The sequence below is a fragment of the Spermophilus citellus genome, assembly GCF_964194105.1.
Source record: "Spermophilus citellus genome assembly, chromosome: 5".
Lineage (NCBI taxonomy): Eukaryota > Metazoa > Chordata > Mammalia > Rodentia > Sciuridae > Spermophilus > Spermophilus citellus.
This window is the reverse complement of record NC_138186.1, coordinates 161,763,249-161,786,291: the sequence shown is the minus strand read 5'-3', so window position 1 is coordinate 161,786,291 and position 23,043 is coordinate 161,763,249. Positions and strand designations below refer to the sequence as shown.

The window sequence follows — 23,043 nt, the reverse complement described above, 5'->3', positions numbered from 1 at the left end:
AATTGTCAATGATGTGTAGAATTGTAATTCAGAAATGGGCAAATGTTATCAATCAGAGCTTCTGCAACCAGAAAGCCCATTTGCCAGTATATATTGTATAACTTTTGCTAATGACCTGAGTCACAATGACAAACCATCTTATTCTAAACTTTAACACACCATGGGATAAATAGTGCCTGCAAGATTTAACAACTAAACTAGTTTATAGATTAGAAGTCAATACTACCTGTAACTTGGGTGTTGGCTCCATTATTTAATATCAAAGGAGAGTCCTTGGTTTATTTCATTCTGATTGTTTAGTATATTTCTGTGTTTTTGAATGACTAGTGGCCAAATGGAGATTTTGAATCATTTCTTTACAAAATAGAGCAAAAGTGTATTTCAATAAAAAGAAAATAAATATTTTTAAGGAGAGTTTCCCCCAAATTTTAGATCCAAGTTAGGGCAGATTTATGTTTTTTTTTTTTTTTTTTAACAAATCTGTCTTCCATTTTACCTACAAACTGGAAAATAATAGTATGGGGAAAATATCTTATTAGGCTCTGAGTATTTATGGTGATAACAAATTATAATTCCCCTCTTGAGAAACTGTCTCAAAATTCAGAGTTTGTTCCTTACTTCTTTCACTTACTTAGTGAAGAAAACCACATTAAGATCTTGAGACTGACTAGTTAGTGGGTTCCACTTCCTGTTGTGAGGAGGAAAATTATCTTAGACTCAGTGAAGTTTTCAAAGATTGTTTTCATCCTCTCGTTTAACCAATTTAGGTTTCAAATTCACATAGATCAACTGAAACCGAAACCCCTATAAGGTGTTATTTCTATAATATGCACTCTGTCTCTGGCCAAGGGAAACCGTTTAAACAGTTAATAAAAATTGGCGTCAGGAGAAGTACTCTCTGAGCCGGGCTGACTCCCAGTGCTGCCTTCCTCTTTCAAAGAAGGCTGCCCAAGGTGCTTGCTTGGACTAAACGCCCACTCTGTCTGAGGCTGCATTACCCTGCTCGGGACTCTCACTTCTCACCCCAGCCTGGGCAAGAGAATAGACACCAAGGTCGGTCTTGGGCAAAACTGAGACAGAGCTCACACTTTGATTTGGGACTAGGATTTGATGGAGGGAGCTGGAGAACCCCAGGTCTCACCGGAGCCCTTGAGGGATGGGTGGAGGAGACCCACTGGTGCCCAGTGAGGAGCCATGGAATGCATGTTGCTCCTGCCGACCTTTGCAGATGCTATGACTGATCCCTAGGGATTGCCTCACTTACTCAGCTGGTTCCCTTTAAGGTGCTCTTTTTGTTTGAAATAATGTAATTTCATTTTATTCACCTGGGGCCCAAGCTCTCTAGGAATGATTGTGGATGACTCTCTTTTCTCCTGGTTCCTCTGGTTCTTAGTTGTTTTAATTGCTCCCTGGGGGCCTCCTGCATCCCAGATTTTCCATCTGTTACCCACTATTTAAGTTCACATGTTCTAGTACTGGCTCTCGGATAAGTTTCACCTTCCCATACATTTTGGGCAAAAATATTTTGTCTATAGGTACTAATTGGGTTTTAGTAATAATCTCAGATAATTGGCATATTAAAAAAGGGGCTGGGGCTGGGGCTGAGGTTCAGTGGTAGAGCGCTTGCCTGGCCTGCGTGAAGAAGCACTGGGGTCGATCCTCAGCACCCCATAAAAATGAAATAATAAAACAAAGATATTGTACCCACCTATAACTAAAAGAGGGAGGATGATAGGGATTTTAGACCAAGAAGCAGATATTTGGGAGATACTTGTGAAATAGTGCTGAGACTTGGTCCTTTCCATGATAACATGCTTAGACTTTAGTAGCATGCTATGAATGTCACATGTCTGTCTTTGCTTAAAAATTATGGCAAAGAAATTAATCAATCATTCCTTTTGAAAAGGGAACATGCATAAAATAAAGAGTAGTATTTCCCAGGACATATATTTCCCAGGAAATACGACTTAATTTGAACTTCATCATTGCTGAAGGAAACAAAGTGATACTAAAAAAATCATGAGATTTTTGCTTATTAGATATGAAGCATTTGTTTATATGTTAATGATAGAATATTTTATTGCACTTATTCGTATAAAGTTATGTTTTTTAGTTATCAGTACATTTACACAACTCTTTTCAAATCTGTGTGAGAATTATAGGATTGGAATTCTTGTAAATATCTTGTTTTTACAAATAAGGAAGTAGATTCAGAGGGATTTTTCCCTGTGTGACACAAGCTACTCATTATGACAGCCATAATTGATTCTGGGCCTCTAGATTTTAAAATACTATCACATTTCCACTGTATATCATATATGCTTCAAAAATATAGTAGAATCATATACAAGAGCTATTAGAGCAATAGTTATGTAGAATACTAGAAGGTATATACAATAATATAAAATGCCATGATTACCAACTTTAAGAACTATTTTTCAATTGTATGCTTTAAAATTTTTTGAATTCACAATTTGCACAAAGGCAAATTAATTAAGCTTGAATAAATTCAGCTTAGATATTGTAGAAGGAAAATGAAATTTCCTTAAGCAAAAATTCTCTATATTTGCACATGCATATAGACATACGCCATTGAGAATTGTTTCTTTTGAGGTGTTTCCTAGTTTTGATGGTATTCTGGTAATACATGGGTTGTTTAAAATGTGTTGTGAAAAAATATGTGTATTTCAAATATGTTGTCTTATATCTGATTTGAATATTGAAGAGTTAGCACAGAAGAGTAGTTGATAACGAATTTTTCCTCCATAAAACGTGAGAAATATTTAGAGCTAAAGACAGAATAAGAAATTTAAACTTGGCTTAAAATAAGAATTTCTTGATAAGGAGGTTTGAGAGTCACTGAGTGCACACCAAAAGACATATGAAATTTCTTTTATTATTGTCATTTTTCTGGTATGAGGTATTGAACCCAGGGATGGTTAATTGCTGAGCTACATCCCCAACCCCTCTTAAAATTTTGAGACAGGGCTTATTTCCCAGCCTGGCCTGGAACTTGCTATCCTGCTGTCTCAGTCTCCTGAGACACTGGGATTACAGGCCTGTGCTATTGTGCAGAGTTGAAATTTCTTTCTCTGGGGTTATTTAATTCATATGGTTTAGATGTAAGTAAAATTATGTGATAGTGGGACCATGAATTTAGACCAGCATGAACCTGTAATATTTTGAGTTGTCTTCCTTTTATAAATAATTTTTTCCTTTTTTTTCCTTTTTGTGGGCATTTGGGATTGAACCCAGAGGTGCTCCCACTGAATTACATCCCCAGCCCTTTTTATTTTTTAATTTTGAGTCAACATCTCTATGAGTTGACCAGCCTGGCCTTGAACTTGTGATCCTCCTGTCTCAGCCTCCAAGTGGTTGGGATTACAGGTGTGTGTCACTGTGCCCTGCTGTCTTCCAGGTATTTAAAAATGATCATTTTTAGAAATGATGCAGAATATAGTTTTCCTTATGTCACAGAAAATTAAAAGGGGAAATATCGATGAGTTCTTAAAACTTTGGTGAGCACTGTGCTATCAGAACTGAAGTAGTAGTGAGAACTGCCTGTGGGTGGAAACAGGAAACATTAGTGATAAATGCCCGTTACATTTTTTTTTTCGGGTTCAGCTCAATGTATATTGATTCTAATTAGCACATTTTGTGCCTCAGCTAGTGGCTCCCCTTTAGCTCTGCTCAGAGAGTTTTTTTTAGAATCCACCCTGCTCATAAACACTGCCACCTCCTCCCTCCTTCTCTCTTTACAAATGTTACAACACAATCAGAAATTTCCTCTTTTCTTTCCTTCCAGCAGTTCCAGCAGGTTCCCTTGCGTCAGAAGCCGAGGAAGAAAACTCAAGGTAATTAGATCTCTTTTGTTTCTTTAATCTCTGGTGTGCACGAGTGTGGATTTTTCTCCCGGGTGCCTTGTTTGGGATCAGATTTTTGTCTGTCTGAACGTTAATATCAGGAGGTGGATGACAGATTCATTTTTGGTGATGTTCGGATCGATCTTAAGAAATGACGACATGCTGTTCACTTGGATTAATCCCTCGTGGTATGTCAACAGAGCTCAGAAAAACTGGCACCGGGTCGGGAAGTGGCTGTGTCGCTAGGTGAGGTTTAACCCTTCCACATCTATTGCATAACTACTGCTATCATTGTTCAAAGGAGCTGTGACAGCAACGGTCTCCCTGCCAGCCTCGAGTTGTTCAATTTTCAACTTATTCTCGGTGAATAGTATTCTTAGAGCACTACTTGCCTATTAGTCTCACGGCATCTTTGCCCCATGTCTTCTGCCTTCTGGGCATCGGATGAATGTTTAAAAATAAAACAAATGATTTTTCTTTGCATTTATTTTGCATAAATCTTGGTAAAAAAAAATCCAACTTCTAGGAGGTATACCATGAAAAGTTGATTTAAGGTCTCACATAAATCGGGGGAAGACTTACCTGTCGGTGCAATTGTTGCAGGTTTTTTCACCATGAGTCGGAGGAGGATATCCTGTAAAGATCTGGGACACGCTGACTGCCAAGGGTGGCTGTATAAGAAAAAGGAAAAGGGGACTTTCCTAAGCAACAAATGGAAAAAGTTCTGGGTGGTGCTGAAGGGGTCTTCGCTGTACTGGTACAGCAGTCAAATGGTGAGTCCTCCGTCCCCAGCCTCTTTACCGACGGGTGGATTAAAGATTTTGATTTCTGGGATTGGGAACATAGCAAATACATAAGTTACAGAAACCCTTTCTGATGCAGTGAAAAACGTAGGTGATCTTGTTGTGTTTTACAAAGGAGAAAACCATTCTGCTTGACCACTTCTTGGTTGGGGAGGAAGGAAAGAAGGGATCCCAGTTTATATCCTTGCTGAAGGAGGCTTTTGGGTTCTGTTAATGTTAGTGTTCCATGAGAGATGTGGGTATTTTCAGGATTTGCATGCCCATGTAAATCACTTTATATGGGAACTTGACATGGCTGAGGTCTCTACTGAAAAAGGGTTCAGCATTTCCCTCTATCAAGGGTATGAACTGATTGGGAGCAGAGAAGCTATTTCTATTTAGTTTCCCCTCCCATCCCTCTGACCTTTGCTATCCATTGGTTTGGAACTGCTGCCCTCCGTGCCAGTGTTGTGTTGGCGACTGGAGTCTCCTGTTCTGTGACGGCATTAAACCACTCATGTGTGGACAATGCCGGATAAGATAGTCACCTAATTTATCCTTTAATAGGCAGACACAGTTGTGGTCGGCTTCACAGGCTGGTTTTCTGCTGCTGCAAGGAGAAGGAAAGAAAGTTCTTGTTAGGGGGTGTGCTCATCTTTCATGGCTGGAAACATTTAGAGATGCTGATGTTGTCACATATCGAATCAGTAGACTCTTCCAGGTAGGACTGGTGAAGTCCATGGTTGATCTCGAGGGTGCTCAGTCTCTTTGTAAACATGAGAATGTATGTCATTTAACCAGTTAAGGGAAAAGTACTCAATCGATTTTCCATAAGTCAGAAAAATTCTATTTATGTGTTGCCATTCTTTTAAAATGTGCAAGCCCATCTCTCTGAACAATAGCGTCATGGAGCATATAACTTAACAAATGGGAAACAGGTGCTGCATATTGTTTGTGGGCCAGCTTTTTAGTTGATAAATTTACCTTCATTGGCCACTAGTCAAAATATATTTGCATAATCAAGAAAGAAACAAAAATAAAATTTAAAAAAAACTAGCCAAAAATTTGAATTACTCAGATTATTGGGCACCTTCAAGGAATTGGTTAAACTGGACTCAGATTCAACATTAGTGTCCTGGAGTAAGCACACTTTGCTGGGCTTCTCTCTGCACCCCTCTTTCCAGGATGATTTCTTTGATTTCACTCCATGCACAGCATGGTACAAAGCTCATCATCAAATTCTACAAAAATCCACTTCTTTAAGCATTTGATGAATTATCAAAGATTTAGGGGGTTATCAGAGACAGCCTCTGGTAGCATGTACAGCCTTCTACGCTCTCCTTTCTCTTTCCTGTCTCCTTCTTCCCTTTGGGCCCATCTTGTCTAGCATGGAATAGTTTTAGCTTTTCTTCTTCAAGAAAAGCTGGGGCTGAGGTCTTGTCTCCTATCCTGAGGGGGGTTTCCTTCACAAATACAGCTTCCTTCATGGGAATTAAGGGTAACATAAGTTTTTTTTTTCTTGTTTCTTACTCTTTTAGGCTCTTGCTCTTGGGTGGTTGTGGCAAGTGGTGGTCATCTGCATCTTTCCTAAGATGAGAGGACTTCCTGATTGACCTTTTAACAGCTCTGGGGAACTCCCAGAGACTGTTGGATAAATGGGGCACTGATGCTGCACAGTGCATCTGTGGGAAGCAATGAAGCTTCATTGGAACTGTAAATTCATCGTCTCAGATTATTCAGCAAATATGTTCTGGATCTATCCCTGTCTTTATAGACTTTAAAGAAAGTACCTCTGAACCCCCTTGTTTATAGATTTGGCTCATTTGATTTATGCTTTCCTTAGAGGAGCAATGGGTTACCCCCAGGCAGCAAGCCTTTCATATTTTAGGTATCAGAATGTCAGTCTTCCTCAGGGGGCAGCAGCGTTGGCTGAGACTGGACTAAAGAGAGGGGAAGGTCAGAGCTGCAGACCCATGTAGGCACCTGTCCTTATTTGTTTTTGTGCAAATGCCAAAAGAAATACTCAGGTTGCCAATCATGTCCTCAAATAGAGTTAGATTAGCAACATCATGTTGAGAACAAGCTTGACAAGAGGTGGCCAGGAAAGTAGCAGATTAAATTTATGGTCTATAACGAAGGACCCTTCCATAGGAGAATTACCCCCTCCCCTTCTCTCTCTCTCTCTCTCTCTCTCTCTCTCTCTCTCTCTCTTTCTCTCTCTCTCTCTCTCTCTCTCTCACACACACACACACACACACACTCCCTGACATCTTAATTATATATGTGTTGTGGGAAACCCTCAATGAATACTTAATTAGCAGTCATATTGTGAATATCAGCTGTGAAATAAGAGTCGAGCACATGCCTCCAAGCTAAGACATTTATTTACTTTCTGCCTCTTGAAGAACTCAGGTTCAACAGAGTTGCTCCTAAGACACCTAAATGGAGAGCGAGCTCTTCTCCTGTTTTCCATATTTTCATTCTTGGGGGAGGGCCAGCCCTGTGGTGTGTGACTTCTTGACCTCATAGTAAGAGCCACCTCTTAACAGGATGTCTGCTACATGCCGAGGGAGAGTCTAGGAACCTTTATATTTGCTTTTATTTGGTCATTAGAAACACCCCAACAGGCAGTAACTAGTCCACATTTTTGAAAGTTGGGAACATTGAGACTCAGCAGTTGTTTTAATCGCCCTAAGTCGTATGAGTAGTCAGTGGAAGAAAACAGCATCACATTCAGGCCCCTTGATTCCTAATCCGTGATCCTCGTGCCCTGCCAACCTGGCTGCATCTGGAGACCAGGACAGAGGACATGATTAGGAGCACCTGTTCCTGCCTTCAGTGGGGTTCTGGAAGAACAGGGCTAGAAGTGAAATCTAGGCCAGTTCTCCTGTGAAGTGACGGTTGATCCTACTGGATCCCTTTGCTTGTCCCCGTTGGTCCCAACACTGCCTGAGGAGACCACACTACCCCTTCCCTTCCCAGGGGTTTTGGTGTTATACCCAGTGACCAAGGCAGAGCATCCCTTCTTCTCCCCACACTGTGCTGCTTCCAATTGCACCAGCCAGACTTCCCTGAGAAAGGTCACCTGGCATATTTTGCCTCAAGTTCTATGAGCTTAGATTGTGATACGGCACACAGACTGCATGCCAAGTCTTGCAAAGCCATATGTACGTTTAACAGCCATGAAAACCCCAGCTGCTTAAAATCCCGGAATTAAAACCCATACTCTGGTCTCCCCTTGCCCTTAAGATAAAGTGCAACTTCACTTCCTGTGAAGCAAAGGGATTCTCTTCAGCGGGTCCCTGTCTTCCTTCCCCACACCTCCCACCGACCCCAGGCTTCCAGACAGGACTTCGGATCCCTCTCTCCTGGGCACCAGCTCCCACTGAGACTCCGCACATGCTTTTTCTGTGCTCAGAAAACTGAGATCTCCATGTCCTGAAATCTTTCTTCAGCCCAATTCCATCAAGCTGATTCCTCCTCATTAGTTAAATTTTAGCTTAAAAAGCGCTCCTTCTACATGGACTCACCTAATCTTCTGACCTGAATTTTGTCTGCCTCTGTCTGCTTCCTGAGCATCTCTATTATTTTTGTAATCATGCTCATCCTGGCTGTTTTCCATAATTGATAATAATCTATGTAGGGCAACTATGGATACATCTTCAGCACCTTGCTCAGTATCTTACATTTAATAGGCACTTGGCTAAAATTGGTTGATTTCATGCGCGAGAATCAGGAATCATCAGCCTTTGCATTGCTCATGGGAATTGTGAGAAATGGGACCTCACAAACAAGGGCTGCTTTTGAAAGCAAATAATTTTCTAAGAAAGGGATTTCCAATTCTTAAAAACAGATAGAGGGAAAGGTTCAATTTGGGGTTTTCTAGAAAGGCCCCAGGCTTCCCAATAGGTCCCACACAGCTGTTCCTGTTTTACCCACACTTATTAGGAGTTTTGAGAGGTAGAGGGAAGGAGGATGAGCATCCCCATGTGATGTGATGGAGAATAAAGGAATGAAAATGTAAAGGACTTGTGCCAACCCACTGTGTTAGGCATCATATTGAATTCTCATAATAACTGAGCAAGGTAGGTTTTTATTATTTCCATTTTTCAAGTGAGTTTACTGAAGTCCAGGGGAAAGGAGGAACTTGCTCAAAGCCTTATAAGAGCTAAACGGCAGAGCTGGTATTAACACCAAGATCCTCCATCACCAAAGCCAGACTGCATGGCTTCCTCACTGAGACGTGACCCAGGGCCAGTAAATGAGGGTCTTTGCACACAGGGTAGGAACGTATCGGATATTATCCAGCAGGCAGTAGGGAGCCATTGCATATTCCAGAGCTGGAAGTGAAATTGGCACATGAAAAATCCAATGTATCGGCCAGGCGTTGGCAATGAGGGGACTTTGAGAAAGCCAGTGAGGAGAAGATGAAGATGAAGATGCAGGCATTCAGACACAAGCTTCTAGACTGGAGTGTCCATCATGAAAATTTGGGACACGGTTTGCTAATAAGAAAGAGCAACATATGGAGAGTACTTGGACATAGGACAAAAAAATTGAGGCTAAAGTGAGACCAAATGATTGCCAAGTTTTGGAGCCCAGGAAGGCTGGGAAAATAATATGAAGATTGAGGAAGGAAGAGTTTGGGGCTAAAATACAGAATTTCATTTTAATTCATTTGTATTGTTTATTTGGTTTATTTCCATTTTGTCCATTATTTATTTGTATAAAATTATTAGATACCTGCATTTTATAATAAAGTAACTATTTATTGATGCCACTTGGGCTGTTGTAGCAACAATTCGAGGGAGCCCGGGAGCCCCTGGACGCATCACCTGACCATTTCATGAACGTTTGTGGGAACTGGATGAGGTTTGTGGGTGCGTAGCTGGTTTAGTGCACAGTATGCAGGCTTTTCAGTTCTTTGAGAATCCAATCTGCCTGTGCCGATGTGATTGTTTCTTCTTGTCTGGATGGCTCTGTGTGTCTGTGTCACCAGCTGCACATGCAGAAGATCTTAGATTTGGAAAGTGTTTTCCTTGGAACCAAGTTTATGAGAATCTTTATAGCAAAGCTCTTATCCATTTTTAGATTGGGCAGAATTTACCCTTGTTGAAAAATGTTATTTGAAAACCAGAATCTCTCTATTCATGAAAATTTCAGTATACAGTGCCTTTCTTTGAACTGAAGGGGGTGGGGGGAAAGTTGGTTTAATTCTCCCTGAGAAAGAGGCTTTTAGTCTTCTGTGCCTTTTATCCATAATCATGTATTAGCATACATTTTGGAAACCTGTCTGAGTAAATTTGCCATAGGTTAGAACAAAATTTAATTTTTCTTCTTTTATCGACCACAGTGTAAACACCTGAAAACATATTTTTTGGTGCACTGTATTTGAAGACTAGAGGTTATACATATACAGTAGGCAGCAGAATTTTTAAAGGGAATTGCTTACTACTTTATTTAACTATCAATTAGTTATATAAATTATCTAATCAAAGTATTATCGAGCCCCTGACATGTCCCTTGATATGTTTCTATCAAAAGGAGAATAATAGGCTTCTAATTCATCTGAACTCTATATTCATTGCCTTAGCCAATTACCAGTTTCTGAGTGTATCTTTAAAAATTTCAGTGTTTGAAAATGTTCAGTGAAAATAATTCAAACCAATTACATGAAATTAGTGAACTGTCCGCCAGCCTAGAATTCATGTTAGAAAGGAGGATGAGAAGCAGAAACATTGACAGGCTAGATGGGATGCGCCAGTAGCAGCGAGTGACCAGTTGACTTCAAAATGATGATTCATGGAACAAGACTTATTTATTTGTCTCTCTGTAGAATTTAAAATAAAATTGCCTTCCATTCTAAAATCCTTTAAAAGAGCAAACAGGAAGTGAATACACGCATAGCTCACTAACCTAAATCTGAAGTGATACGTATTAAATTTATGTATGTATAAATGTATAAATACTAATGTGTATATATAAATGTTAATGTTTACAAATATTCATATACATAATGTATTGACACAGACGTATAAATACGTGTATGTACACATTTGTATAATTTCTTTGCTCTTTTAAGTAAGAAAGCAGGAAGGTGGATTTTGCCAGCATGTATGAGGTTGTCTGTTGTGCAGATTCGAGCTCTGCACTTTTTCTCTTGAAGTTGGGAATCGCTAGGTCACTGGGATAACTCTATGCATCCATTTTCTTATAAGTAAACTTTGATCTAGAACTCTCTCTTTATATAATTCAGAAGTGCTTTGAGAAGATCAAATGGAGACAAAGGCAATATAAAAACATCAAAGGAATGCATACAAAGAGAAGCACTTTTATGTTGGCTTTAGAAGAAATAGGCTTGCATAAGTATTGTGATTTCAGGATGCAGAGTAGTGCTAAGGAATTCAGGACACTAGAAATGGTTTCCCTTGGTGACTGTGGCCTACCCTGTGCTAGGGATAATAAAAATAGGCCTACTACCCAGTGCAAGGATGACTGTAAGCCATAATTCAGGGAGGCGATTAGAAGACATGGGGTATTCTTCAACACAGTGCTTCCCTTGCTGGGGAAGAGGACAGATAATACATGAGTTATTTTTTGGTGGTATTTCAGGAGTTAGCACATTTCCCAAGCATGGAGTGAGGAGTGACCCATGAGATGAGCTGAACCCTTGTTTTGATTTGATGAGTTCCCTGAGAAATCTCTATCTGAAGACTTACCACCCCCACTGAAGCGAATGCTTTCAAGGGCCAGGGCAGATGCTTCTATGGACTAGATAGCTGAGAAACTCACTGTCGTCCCACTGCCGAGTTCCGTCTTCCAGAGAACATGCTTCAACAATATTTGCAAAGGAAGCTATGCAGTGGAAACTTCAAAAAACTAAATGGAATGTTTTTAAGGGTGCAGAATTTAGGGGAACATTTTAGAAACAGTGTCTTCAAAAAAGACACAAGGAAATGGCATGCTGTATCTGTTGGAACCTACCCCTGGGCTCAGCACCAGGACAGGTTTTAACCTGACCCTGCAGCCAGATGTGTCCTCATCTGCCAAACAGAAGCATAAGGAGGTGCTGCCACCTGGGAAAGGGTCAGTGCTCACCAAGGGCACGTGAGCCGCTGACACTTTTCCACTGTGAATCTCACAAAATGTCCTGTGCCAGATACGCTTCCATCCTTTTCTGACACACAATGACTTTAGGGCAGTAGGTGCAGTTTTTAAAAAGTTTCTTGTTTCAAAATCATGGATGAAATACACACACTATGAAGTTTATCATATCCAGCGTTCTTTTTTAATTTAATTAATTTTTTTTCGAATTTATATATGACAGTGGAATGCATCACAATTCTTATTATACATATAGAGCACAGTTTTTCATATCTCTGGTTGTATACAAAGTATATTCACACCCATTAGTGTCTTCATACATGTACTTTGGATAATGATGACCATCACATTCCACCATCATTTCTAACCTCATGGCCCCTCCTTCCCCTCCCACCCTTCTGCCCTATCTACAGTTCATCTATTCCTCCCATGCTTTCCCTTTCTACCCCACTGTGAATCAGCCCCCTTATATTAGAGAAAACATTTGGTATTTGTTCTTTTTGGGATTGGCTAACTTCATTTAGCATTATCTTCTCTAACTCCATCCATTTACCTGCACATGCCTTGATTTTATTCTCTTTTATTGCTGAGTAATATTCCATTGTGTATAATGCCACATTTTTTTTAACCATTCATCAACTGAAGGGCATCTAAGTTGGTCTCATAGTTTAGCTATTGTGAATTGTGCTGTTATAAACATTGATGTGGCTGTGTCCCTGTAGTATGCTGTTTTTAAGTCCTTTGGGTAAGACTGAGGAGTGGAATAGCTGGGTTGAATGGTGATTCCATTCCCAATTTTCCAAGGAATCTCCATACTGCTTTCCATATTGGCTGCACCAGTTTGCAGTCCCACCAGCAGTGTAGGAGGGTGTGTGTACCTTTTCCTCCACATCCTCACCAACACTTATTGTTGCTTGTCTTCATAATAGCTGCCATTCTGACTGGAGTGAGATGAAATCTTAGAGTAGTTTTGATTTGCATCCTTTCTCTAATTACTAGTGATGATGAACATTGTTTCATATATTTGCTGATTGGTTGAATATCCTCTTCTGAGAAGTGTCTCTTCAGATCTTTGGCCCATTTATTGATTGGGTTGTTTTTTGGTGTTTAGCTTTTTGAGTTCTTTATATACCCTAGAGACGAGTGCTCTATCTGATGTGTGAGGGGTAAAGATTTGCTCCCAAGATGTAGACTCTCTGTTTACTTCACAGATTGTTTCTTTTGCTGAGAAGAAACTTTTAAAATTTGAGTCCATCCCATTTATTGATTCTTGGTTTTAATTCTTACACTATAGGAGTCTTATTAAGGAAGTTGCGGCCTAATCCCTCATGATGGAGCCTAATCCCCCATGAAGGAGGGCCTACTTTTTCTTCTATTAGACACAGGGTTTAGTTCCTAGGTCCTTGATCCACTTTGAGTTGAGTTTGTGCATGGTAAGAGATAGGGGTTTAATTTCATTTTGTTGCATATGGATTTCCTGTTTTACCAGCATCATTTGATAAAGAGGCTATCTTTATGTTTATGTTTTTGGCTTCTTTGTCTAATATAAGAAAATTGTAATTTTGTGGGTTAGTCTCTGTGTCCTCTGTCATATTCACCTTTCTTAAGGGTACAGTTGAGTGACATTGAGCATGTTTATGTTGCTGTGCAACCATCTCCAGACACCCATCTCTAGGACTCTTCATCTTGCAAAGCTGAAACTCTGTACCTATTAAACAGTGACTCCCTATTCTTTCCCCTCCCCTTTCCTGACAACTACATTTCTGCTTTCTGTCTCTAGGAATTGATTGCTCCAGGTCCCTCACGTAAATATAATCATATAGCATTTGTCATTCTGTGACTGGCTTATTTCACCTAGTGGAGTGTCCTCAAGGTTCATCCACTTTGTAGCCTGTGTCAGAATTTCCTTTTTTTGGAAGGCTGAATGTTATTCCATGGTAGCATATTGCACATTTTGTTTATCCACACGTATCAGTTGCTTTCTTTCCCCTTTGATTTTTGTCAATAATGCCTCTGTGAAGATGGACAGACAGACATTTCTCTGAGACTCTGCTTTCAGTTCTTTTGGGTATACACTCAGAAGTGAAATTGCAGGATCACATGGTGATTCTGCTTTTAGTTTTTTTTTTAGGAACTGCCAGACTGTTTTCCACAGTAGCTACTCTACATTTCACCAACAGTACCAGGAGCTCCAGTTTCTCCATGTCCTCGCCAACACCTACTTATCTGGTTATTTACTTTTGATAATAGCCATCCTAATGAGTGCAAAGTGATATCTCACTGCAGTTTTGGTTGGCATTTCCTTCATGATTGAGTGCCATGAACATCTTTCCCAAGTGCTAAAAATTGGCCATTTGTATATCTTCTTTGGAGAAATACCTTTTCCCCGTCTTTGAATTGGATTTGTAGTTGAGTAGATGATTTTTTTTCCCTTTAGAATTATTTTATTAAATCCTAAAAATACAACAGCTTTATAACTCTGCACATGCACTAAAAATTTTTTAAAGGAAAAATGTTATGTCTTATTACATAAGACATGATCCTGACTAATAGCTTTTCAAAACTTTGAGAAAAACCTTGAAAAAGATTTCACATGTCACTTGAAATTTACAAATTTAGCGTTATCAAAGAAGGAGTGCTTCTACACTGTTACAAAGATCACTAGAAAGAGACAACAATTAAAAAGCTAAGACACTGTTTCAAAAGCATTTTTTTTTACAATCTTTCATCCACAGTAAGGTAATATTATTTAATAATACAATCCATTCACAAAATGGCTCTCTGCATCTGCTTTGGTGTCTTCTGGCATATCACTGCCTGTTTATGTATAACTGAGATAACAGTTCCCTTAATATTGTTATTTCGATGATTCTGAAGCTATTCTGTTACCTCTGGGCTCTCATCTTCTCTTATTTATACAGTGAAACCAATGGCAAGTAGGATGAAGCTCAGTAGCTGCTCCTTCCACCTAACCTCCACTTCCTCCACTGCCTCCTGCACCATAATTTTCTCCTCTATATTGTCCCCCCATGTTCCTGCTACCACCAAAGTTTCCACTCTTCATTGGACCACAGTTAGAAGGTTGCTGGTTATAATTCTCAAATCAGCATAATTTCTACTTCCATAATGTCCTCCTCCATTGTTGTCCAGACCACCCTGGTCGCCATATCCAGGTCCCCCTCCATCATATCCTCCTCTTCCTCTTCCATAACCAGGGCCACCTGCAACATTGCCACCTCCAGGTGACTACGAAGAAGCTATTTGTTGGTGGAATTAAAGAAGATGCTGAGGAATATCACCTTAGAGATTAATTTGAAGGATATGGAAAATTTGATACCATTGAGATAAATTATTGATAAGCAGTCTGGAAAGAAAAGAAACTTTGGCTTTGTTACATTTAATGACCATGATCCTGTGGATAAACTTGTATTTCAAATGATCACAATGCAGAAGTAAGAAAGACTTTGTCTAGAGAAGAAATGCAAAAAGTCCAAAGCTCTAGGAATGAAAAAGGAGGAAACTGTTATTTTGGGGATTCCCCCTGTAGTGGTGGTGGAAATATTTTGGACCAGAACCAGAAAGTAACTATGGAAGAGGATTTGATGGATATGGAAGTGGGCATGGATGTGGAGATGGATTTGTGAACTTTGCTAAAGCATCTTGAAGAGATCTGAAAGTTCCTGAAGAATTTGAAGATTAATATACTTTGTGTGAAGGCAAGATGTGTATATCCTCATTGTGATTTTAAAAAGAATTAACCCTAGTTTTTATTCCTCATTAATCTCTAATATTGAAAGGGAATGTACAAATTTTAAAGTTTCTTAAACGGTGTTTCTTTATTCATTCTTCCTGATCTTGTTCTAATTGTGGATGGTAGATGTGATTTATTAGGTGGATATATAATTTATTCTGTAATAGTGAGATTTAAGCAAATGTCTTTGAATTCACTTGACACTTACTCTTTTTATGTATTACCTCTACTTTTTGTTTCTCTCTTTTCTTTACTTTTGACTCTTGAAGAGACCAGCATATGTAGGTGAAGATGTTCATATTTCTGGGGTTAACAGTTTCTAAGAGAGCAGGTGGTAGCAGAAGCTCGGAGGGGTAGTATGTGTGCTATGCTGAGCACTTCACACTATGGAGAACACTCACCACAGTTCTTTTAAATTGTGAAATGTCCACCTTAATTGATTTTGAAAATGACATTTCTAGAAGTAATGACTTCCTTCGAATTTCTGACTACCTGGAAGTAACACAATTTCAGTTATGATTCTATAGGGAGAGAATTGAAGAAGCTAAGTGAGTCAGGAGAGCTGAATTGCCAATCACTGAAGAACATGCCAGCTCCCTCTTGGTCACCACTTATCAGCACCTAATGTGATAACGAGGGAGTCATGTCCTTGGGTAATTTTAGGTGGAGATATTACAGAGGGGTCATAATGGAGAGCAGGTGTGTTATTTATTCTGCTGTGGGGTTGGCATCCTGGTTTAGATTTCCCAGAAGCAGACCCTGAAGAGGATTTGGGTGCATGTAGTTGATTTGGGAAGACATCTTGAAAATAGAGTCATCCTGTGGGATATGCAGAAGACTTTTCCAGGATGTCCTGGAACTCTACCATCCTTGAATCTTCAAGCCCTCATACATAATAGTGTAGTATTTGCTTACACATCCTCCCCTATGTCATGTCCTGATCACTGATAACAAAATAATGTAAATGCTGTGTAAATAGTGTTTGTACTGTATTGTTGAGGGAATAATGAAAAGGAAAAATTTGCACATGTTTAGTATAGATACCATTTTTTTTTTCTGAATGTTTTTGATCCATGGTTGGTTCATGATTGTATATGGAACCCACAAATCTGTCAGGCTGACTGTATCTGCAGGAAAAAAGACAGTCAAGAGAGAGGGTGGGAAGGAAACTAGTAGGCTCTGAGGGTGATTGATGCTTACTCATGTTGGGAACTCGGACAGCTTGTGAGAGGCAAGAGCTGGGGAATTTATACCCCAGGTCCCATCAGTCATTAGTGGAGAGCTCACCTTGAGCACCTCTGCATGGGGGAAAGTGGGACGTGGGCAGCCAGAGAAGCCTTCCCTCAAAGGGGTGCAGGTGCCAGCAGTGGGAAGCCTGACCAGGGGACCTGGGTGGCAAGGACCAGGGGACCTGATTGGGTCCCCAGCAACACCTGCATGCTTCAGAGCCCTTTCCCTCTCTCCCTTGCTGGAGTCTGCACATCCTCAGGACTGTCATGATTTTCATCAGCAGCAATTTGGGTCCATTTTTATAATTAATACCCAGTCTTTGGGATCTATAGGAAATTGGGCCTTTCTGTTTATTAGCCAAAAACATTTATCAAATGTTTTCTTTTTTTTTTTTTTTTTTAAAGAGAGAGTGAGAGAGAGAGAGAGAGAGAGAGAGAAAGAGAGAGAGAGAGAAAGAGAGAATTTTTTTAATATTTATTTATTTTTTAGTTCTCGGCGGACACAACATCTTTGTTTGTATGTGGTGCTGAGGATCGAACCCGGGCCGCACGCATGCCAGGCGAGCGCGCTACCGCTTGAGCCACATCCCCAGCCCCCATTTATCAAATGTTTTCTATGGAGAATATCTATGTCTATGCATTTGTAAAAGGAAAGTCTCTGAGGATCAAAATTATGTTCATTGTGTCTTGTTAGATAAACTCCAAAGCAATAGTGTTGTATTAAAAATATGTCCCGAGTAATGTGTGAAGATTTAGCAAGCTTGCAAGCATTGTTATTCTCTAAAGAATTTGAATTTTTTCCAACCGTTAATCTGATGCAAAGATGACAAAGGAGAGCTGAGTTGCAGACGTAATTCTGCACAGGAAGAGCTGTTTAGTGACAATGGACTGAGTCAGAAGGCTTATTTAACGTCACCTTTCTTTTTCTGAATTGTTCCTTCTCTTTTGTTTTCTTTTTCTTCCTCTTATTTCCTATGGATTAATGATAACAAACTCTTCTTTTTTTTAATAGCTTTAACAGATTTACGGTATTAAACACATTCATGTTTTTCAATTTAGCTTTGAGAAGCTATTTATATATGTTTTTTCACTGTGAGGACACTGACTCAGAGAGGTGAAGTGTTCTGCCTGAGATCACACAGTAAGTGACTGGCATTGAGATATTCTGACTCCAAAGTCATGGTTCTATTTCCTGTGCCAAGATTCTTTTATCCTCCTATCACAGTTCTTGGTTGAGACTGAAGAATTTCTTTAGTCTCATGTGTAGAATTAGTTAGTTACTGGGGCCTGGTCTGAGTTCTATAATTTTATTAATATGCACTTTTCCCATCTGATTATTATGTTGGTTTGGTGCTCTAGGTTAAAAACCCATCCGTTCCATGATTTCCACACTCGGAACAGGATTAGTGTTTCTCCAAAGGCTGTGCTTAGAACCTCTCTGGTTTACGTTGAATGCTCAATTAAGGCTAGCTCTTATTTGATGTTACTCAGAATTATTTTACTTCTTAGAAGGATACCAGGTGTTCCCAATGCCAGGCCTACTTCTACTATCTAGAAGAAAAAAAGTCCTTTTCCCCCTTGCTTCCCATGTAGTGCTGGTGACAGCACAGCTCTCTGCAGGCAGACCCAGGTGACACTGGGTGAAGGGAGATGGACTTGTTGTTCTGGTCCTTGTCCTTCCTTTTCTGAAAGGAAGAGGGAGATGACTGGCTTATGAGAACCAAGCACTGCGATGGACTTTACTGTAGGAGAGAAGGAGGAAGGCTTTGGAGGCTGTGCAGAGAAAACACGACCCAAACTACCCTAAACGTGATGAGAGCGTTGTCCTTCCTGGAAGTTCTTAGACAATATCCCACTAACTGTGAATGATCAAAATTCTGTGCTCTCAGGTCTCTTGGAATCATTCTTACTCGTAGGGGGCGGGACACCATGTTTACATTCCGTTAATTTCTTTGTTTTCAATTTGGGTAATTGCTTCTTTTTTCTGATTTTTTTTTTTTTAAATCAACCATTTACCCAATTCCAAATTCAAGGCTATCTAACAAGTTTCAGCCACATAAGTCTTGCTTTTGTCTCTGTTCCTCTACCTTTTTCCTCCCTTTCTTCCTATTTGTTTTGGGCTTATGTTTTTCATTGTTTGCTTTTGTAAATACAGACACGTGTGCATGTCAAATGACACACTGTTCTCTTCTTCCATAAAATATTCACCCACTTGCCTCTCCTCCTCCTGTGTCCTAGAGAGCCTCTCTCTGTATATGATATTTTTCCTGGTTATTCCTTAAGTGTGGATTCCACAGCCTATTCAACTGCCTCCAGGCAGTATGCACTCATCTCGATCTTTTATAAATATAAATGAAGCTTCAGTGCGTGAGGCGTTACACATATTCTCAAGGACACGCTGAGGACAGGTCTTGGAAGTGGATTTCTGGGCCAAGGGTGAAGTTTTGCTGTTACTGCTGGTTTCCTTGTGCACTGCCACCAACACTGCACAGAGATGTCTGTCCCCCCTGCGGAGCTGGGACCTCTCTTATCTCTTCTTAAGTCTTAGTTTCCTTTAGCTCATGTTTTAGAAAACATGGTTCAGGTTTCTCTTGTGGTCACAAGTCTGTGTGTACCATGAGAATTTAGTGACAACCGTTCCAAGGTAGGGGTGGGAATGGGCAGCTCTGCTTGGCGTGTGGACTTGTTTCCATTGAGGAGAGCGAAGCCGGGCAGAACTGAGAGAACACAGGGTTTATTGGAGAAAGGACTTTTGCAGTTTCTCCTGATTCTGATATTCATTGGGGAACTTCAATGGATTTAAAATGATGCCAAGAATTTTGAATCACTTATAAACACAAAAGATTTTTACAAAAAAAAAAATCTTATTTTATTTTCTTGGGCTAATTTTTCCTCAAAATTTAGAATCCTTTTTTAGGCCTAAATTTTATATAACTACAAGATTTACAGGGGAAACACTGCAGTGAATATAGATTCCTAAGGTACCTCCTGATTTCAGAATTATCAATTGTAGGAAAATTAGGTTTCTTAGAATCAAGAAGATATGGTTCCATTGAAATTAGATGACAATACTTTTGATTTTTAGCCATGGAGCCCCTAGTAAATGTCCTATGTGACAATTCCTTTTTTTTTTTTTTTTGAATTCTGGTTTGATCCTCTTTGACTTGTGAAGTTTCTGGGGTACGGATCACGTGTTTCTCTCTATTAGCCTGACTCCCTTTCTGACTTACGTAGATGCTCAAGAAGTAATCTGCCTGTCTTGCAAGATACTTGTGGTTTGTAAAAGTCAATGTTTATCATAGCAATGGACATAAATATTAAAATCTAATGTCCTATTTTAGCAACTTTCTAAAATGCTTTATTTTCAGAGCATTTTAGGATTATAGTAAAATTGAGCAGAAGATTGAGAAATTCCCTATTTCCTCCCTGCCTCTACGTGGGCATAAGCCCCATATTCACTATCCCCACCAGAATGCTGCGTTTGTTACAATTGACAACCTACCTTGACCTGTCATTATCACCCAGAATGTATAGTGACATTGGGGTTCACGCTTGGTGAACACTGTGGGTTTGACAAATATATAATGACATGTATCCACCATTATGAAAATACAAAGTATTTCACTGCTGTAGAAAGTCTCTGTACTCTGCTATTTAAATATTAAAATTTGATGTCCCATTTTAGTTAATTTTAAAAAAATGTCTGAAGTGTGACAAATTTCATATGAAATATTTATGTCTCAAATTCCTGTAGCCCAAACTTGAAACCTAGTTAAGCTAAAACTATTGAATATCAGGAATATTGACTCACTGGTGTGTGAAAGTTCAAACCAATCATATTCAGTGAGAAGAGGGCAAAGACATCTTATTTTGCCTTTTTCCAAGTATCACTGAGAGCCCAGAAAGAGGGATCTTATTCACTTGTTTTTATTTTCCCAAATTTTCTTGCATTTCAGGTTTTTTAAAAAACAGCTTCCTTGAGGTATGTTTTATGTGTCATAAAAATCTACTCTATTTAAATTTATAGTGTGATCGTTTGGGCAATTTTACTGAATGATGAAATCATTATAATAAATCAATTTTAGCTCATTTTCGTCATACCCGTAAGATCCCTCATGCCCATTTCAGTTAATCCCGTTTTCCACCCAGGAACTTGTTCTTCTGATTTCTGTCTTTATAGATTTCATGCACATGGAGTCATAGGGTACTGTGTGGTCCCTCATGCCTTCACTTAGAACAATAAGGTACAGCATGTGATCATTGTTTGCTCCTTCCTGTCATTAAACAGTGCTTGATTGTATGAACACATCACACTGTTTATTTATCAGTTGATGACTTTAGGTTGAATAGCACCGCTATAAATATTTGCACACAAATTTTTGCGTGGGCATGCACTTTCATTTCTCTTGGGTAGATACCTGGGAGTGGAATTGCTGGGTGTGCGGTAATTATATGTTTACATTTTTTAGAAACTGCTGAACTATTTTCCAAAGTGTCTTCTGTTGCTCATTTTAACACTTTCTTTATTGTCAAAGGAAAAAGATAATTGTCCCTAAGGCCTGATCACTCATAAAACTCCTGTATTCTACAAGTATTGAACACCTATCTTATGTGTAAAAAAGAAGTATAAATGACACAATTATTTCTTTCAAGGCACCCACACTCTATTGGAGAAGCAAATAATTCAGGGAGAGCAGTACTGTAGGGAAAATCCATCTCTGGTGCAGGGACCCAGGAGGGTACCTATTCTAGGCTGCGGGGAGCAGGACAAAGGATTTGAAGAAGGTCCCACCTATGTTGAGTCTTGGAAACTTATCAGAGTGAGGAGAGGGTCATGTGGCCCAGGCTGAAGCAGGCCCCTGCCCTGCACACACTCTACAACTCCTTTACACTGACCAAATTCACTTTTTTTCCCATAGGAATTACTGTCTACCAGGTGCCATGTAATTTATGTGTTTACATGTTGAGCTGATTGTCTCTTTCCCTGAGAGCAGGGGTCTCTGGTTTGTCCACTAATATATTCCATATGTTGGCACAGTACCTGGTATGAAGAGGGCACTGGATCCATATTTGTTGAATCTGTGAGTGTGTAAAGCCCCGTAGGTAAATGAGAGCAGAATGTTTAGAGGAGATATAAATATTGGTGATTCATGACATGAGAGAGGTTATCAGCACCTTATTCCATACCCCCATCATTTTAACATGAGCAATTTTGATAACAGTGAGAATTAATGCTTCCTAAGGACAGCAACTGCTGGTGTCGTTCTACCAAGGTGAACAAAATCAGAGATGCTGGGGAAAGAGGTAGGGAGGCCTCTGTGGTCATTATATAGGCAGAGAGCATCGTAACACAAGTGAGAGATGTGGTGTCGCTTCAGAATTAGGACTAGATTTGGTGAGACAAGTTTGCACATGGGCCAGAGGGTGGTTTGGTAGTTTTGGTGAGAAAACAGACTTCATTGTGTTATAATTCAGAGGGAAGTTTGTGGGCACCGATGCATAACTGTCAAGTAACTCTTTAGAAAGTTAGGAATCATTAAAAGGATACCATTCAAGCAAGTTATTTTAGTTAATATAACAGGCAACAAGGGATCTGAAAGGGGTAGGAGGAGGAAAAGGAGGAGGAAGAGAAGAAAACTGTCATTCCCTCAAGATTTACCCACCGTGCTTGTCATTTCTAAGCCTTTTTTTTTTTTTTTTGCAAGTCAAATAAGCAAGGACCATTTTTGACACAGTTGTCTGTGACTTTGAATACAGCTCAAATCTCTTCCAGAGAGAGAGAGAGAGAGAGAGAGAGAGAGAGAGAGAGAGAGAGAGAGAGAGAGAAGCCTCTGCTTATAAAAGGGAGGATTCACTGGGGAACACAAAAGGGGCTTCACTCAAATTTATTTGGGGTCCTGTTTGAAAAAAATTAAGCCATTTCAATAATGCAGAAAAGGAATCCACCCAAATGAAGATATGCAAGTCTTTTACACTGGTTTATTTTTAAATGAATAAAAATATCGGCAAGAGCATATACACGTATGTTTCATTTTGGATCGAAATTGTCATTTGAGATGGGCTTGTTGTACGGAAAAAAAATTGTTCAGAGACTGATCATGCCACAACTTGGGTGTCACTTCTAATTCAGCTCCATGGAAGTATTGTGATTTGTTTGTTTTATTTTTTCTGTTTGCTTTTGATGAACTGAGGGTAGGAACATTGGAGAAGATGAAATTGTAGAACAATAAGGGATTAACATAAAAGGCCTCTGCTAAGACAGACTTTATCTGAGGGAAATTGGGAACCATGCAGAGTTTTAATTAGAGAAGTGA

The 23,043-nt window shown here is 39.6% G+C and overlaps 1 protein-coding gene across 3 annotated transcripts in view; it reads left to right on the top strand.

The window, feature by feature from the left end:
- Positions 1-23,043, top strand: part of IPCEF1 (interaction protein for cytohesin exchange factors 1) — a 154,959-nt gene that overhangs the window by 83,983 nt on the left and 47,933 nt on the right. Inside the window, exons 4-5 of one of the 3 annotated variants that reach the window (XM_081295890.1) lie at positions 3,809-3,854; positions 4,467-4,636. In XM_081295890.1, coding sequence (XP_081152016.1) covers positions 3,809-3,854; positions 4,467-4,636 — 216 coding nt within the window. Of the gene's footprint in view, positions 1-3,805; positions 3,855-3,973; positions 4,110-4,466; positions 4,637-23,043 lie in introns of those variants that run through there. The other 2 variants (XM_081295889.1, XM_081295891.1) reach the window with 2 other exon arrangements.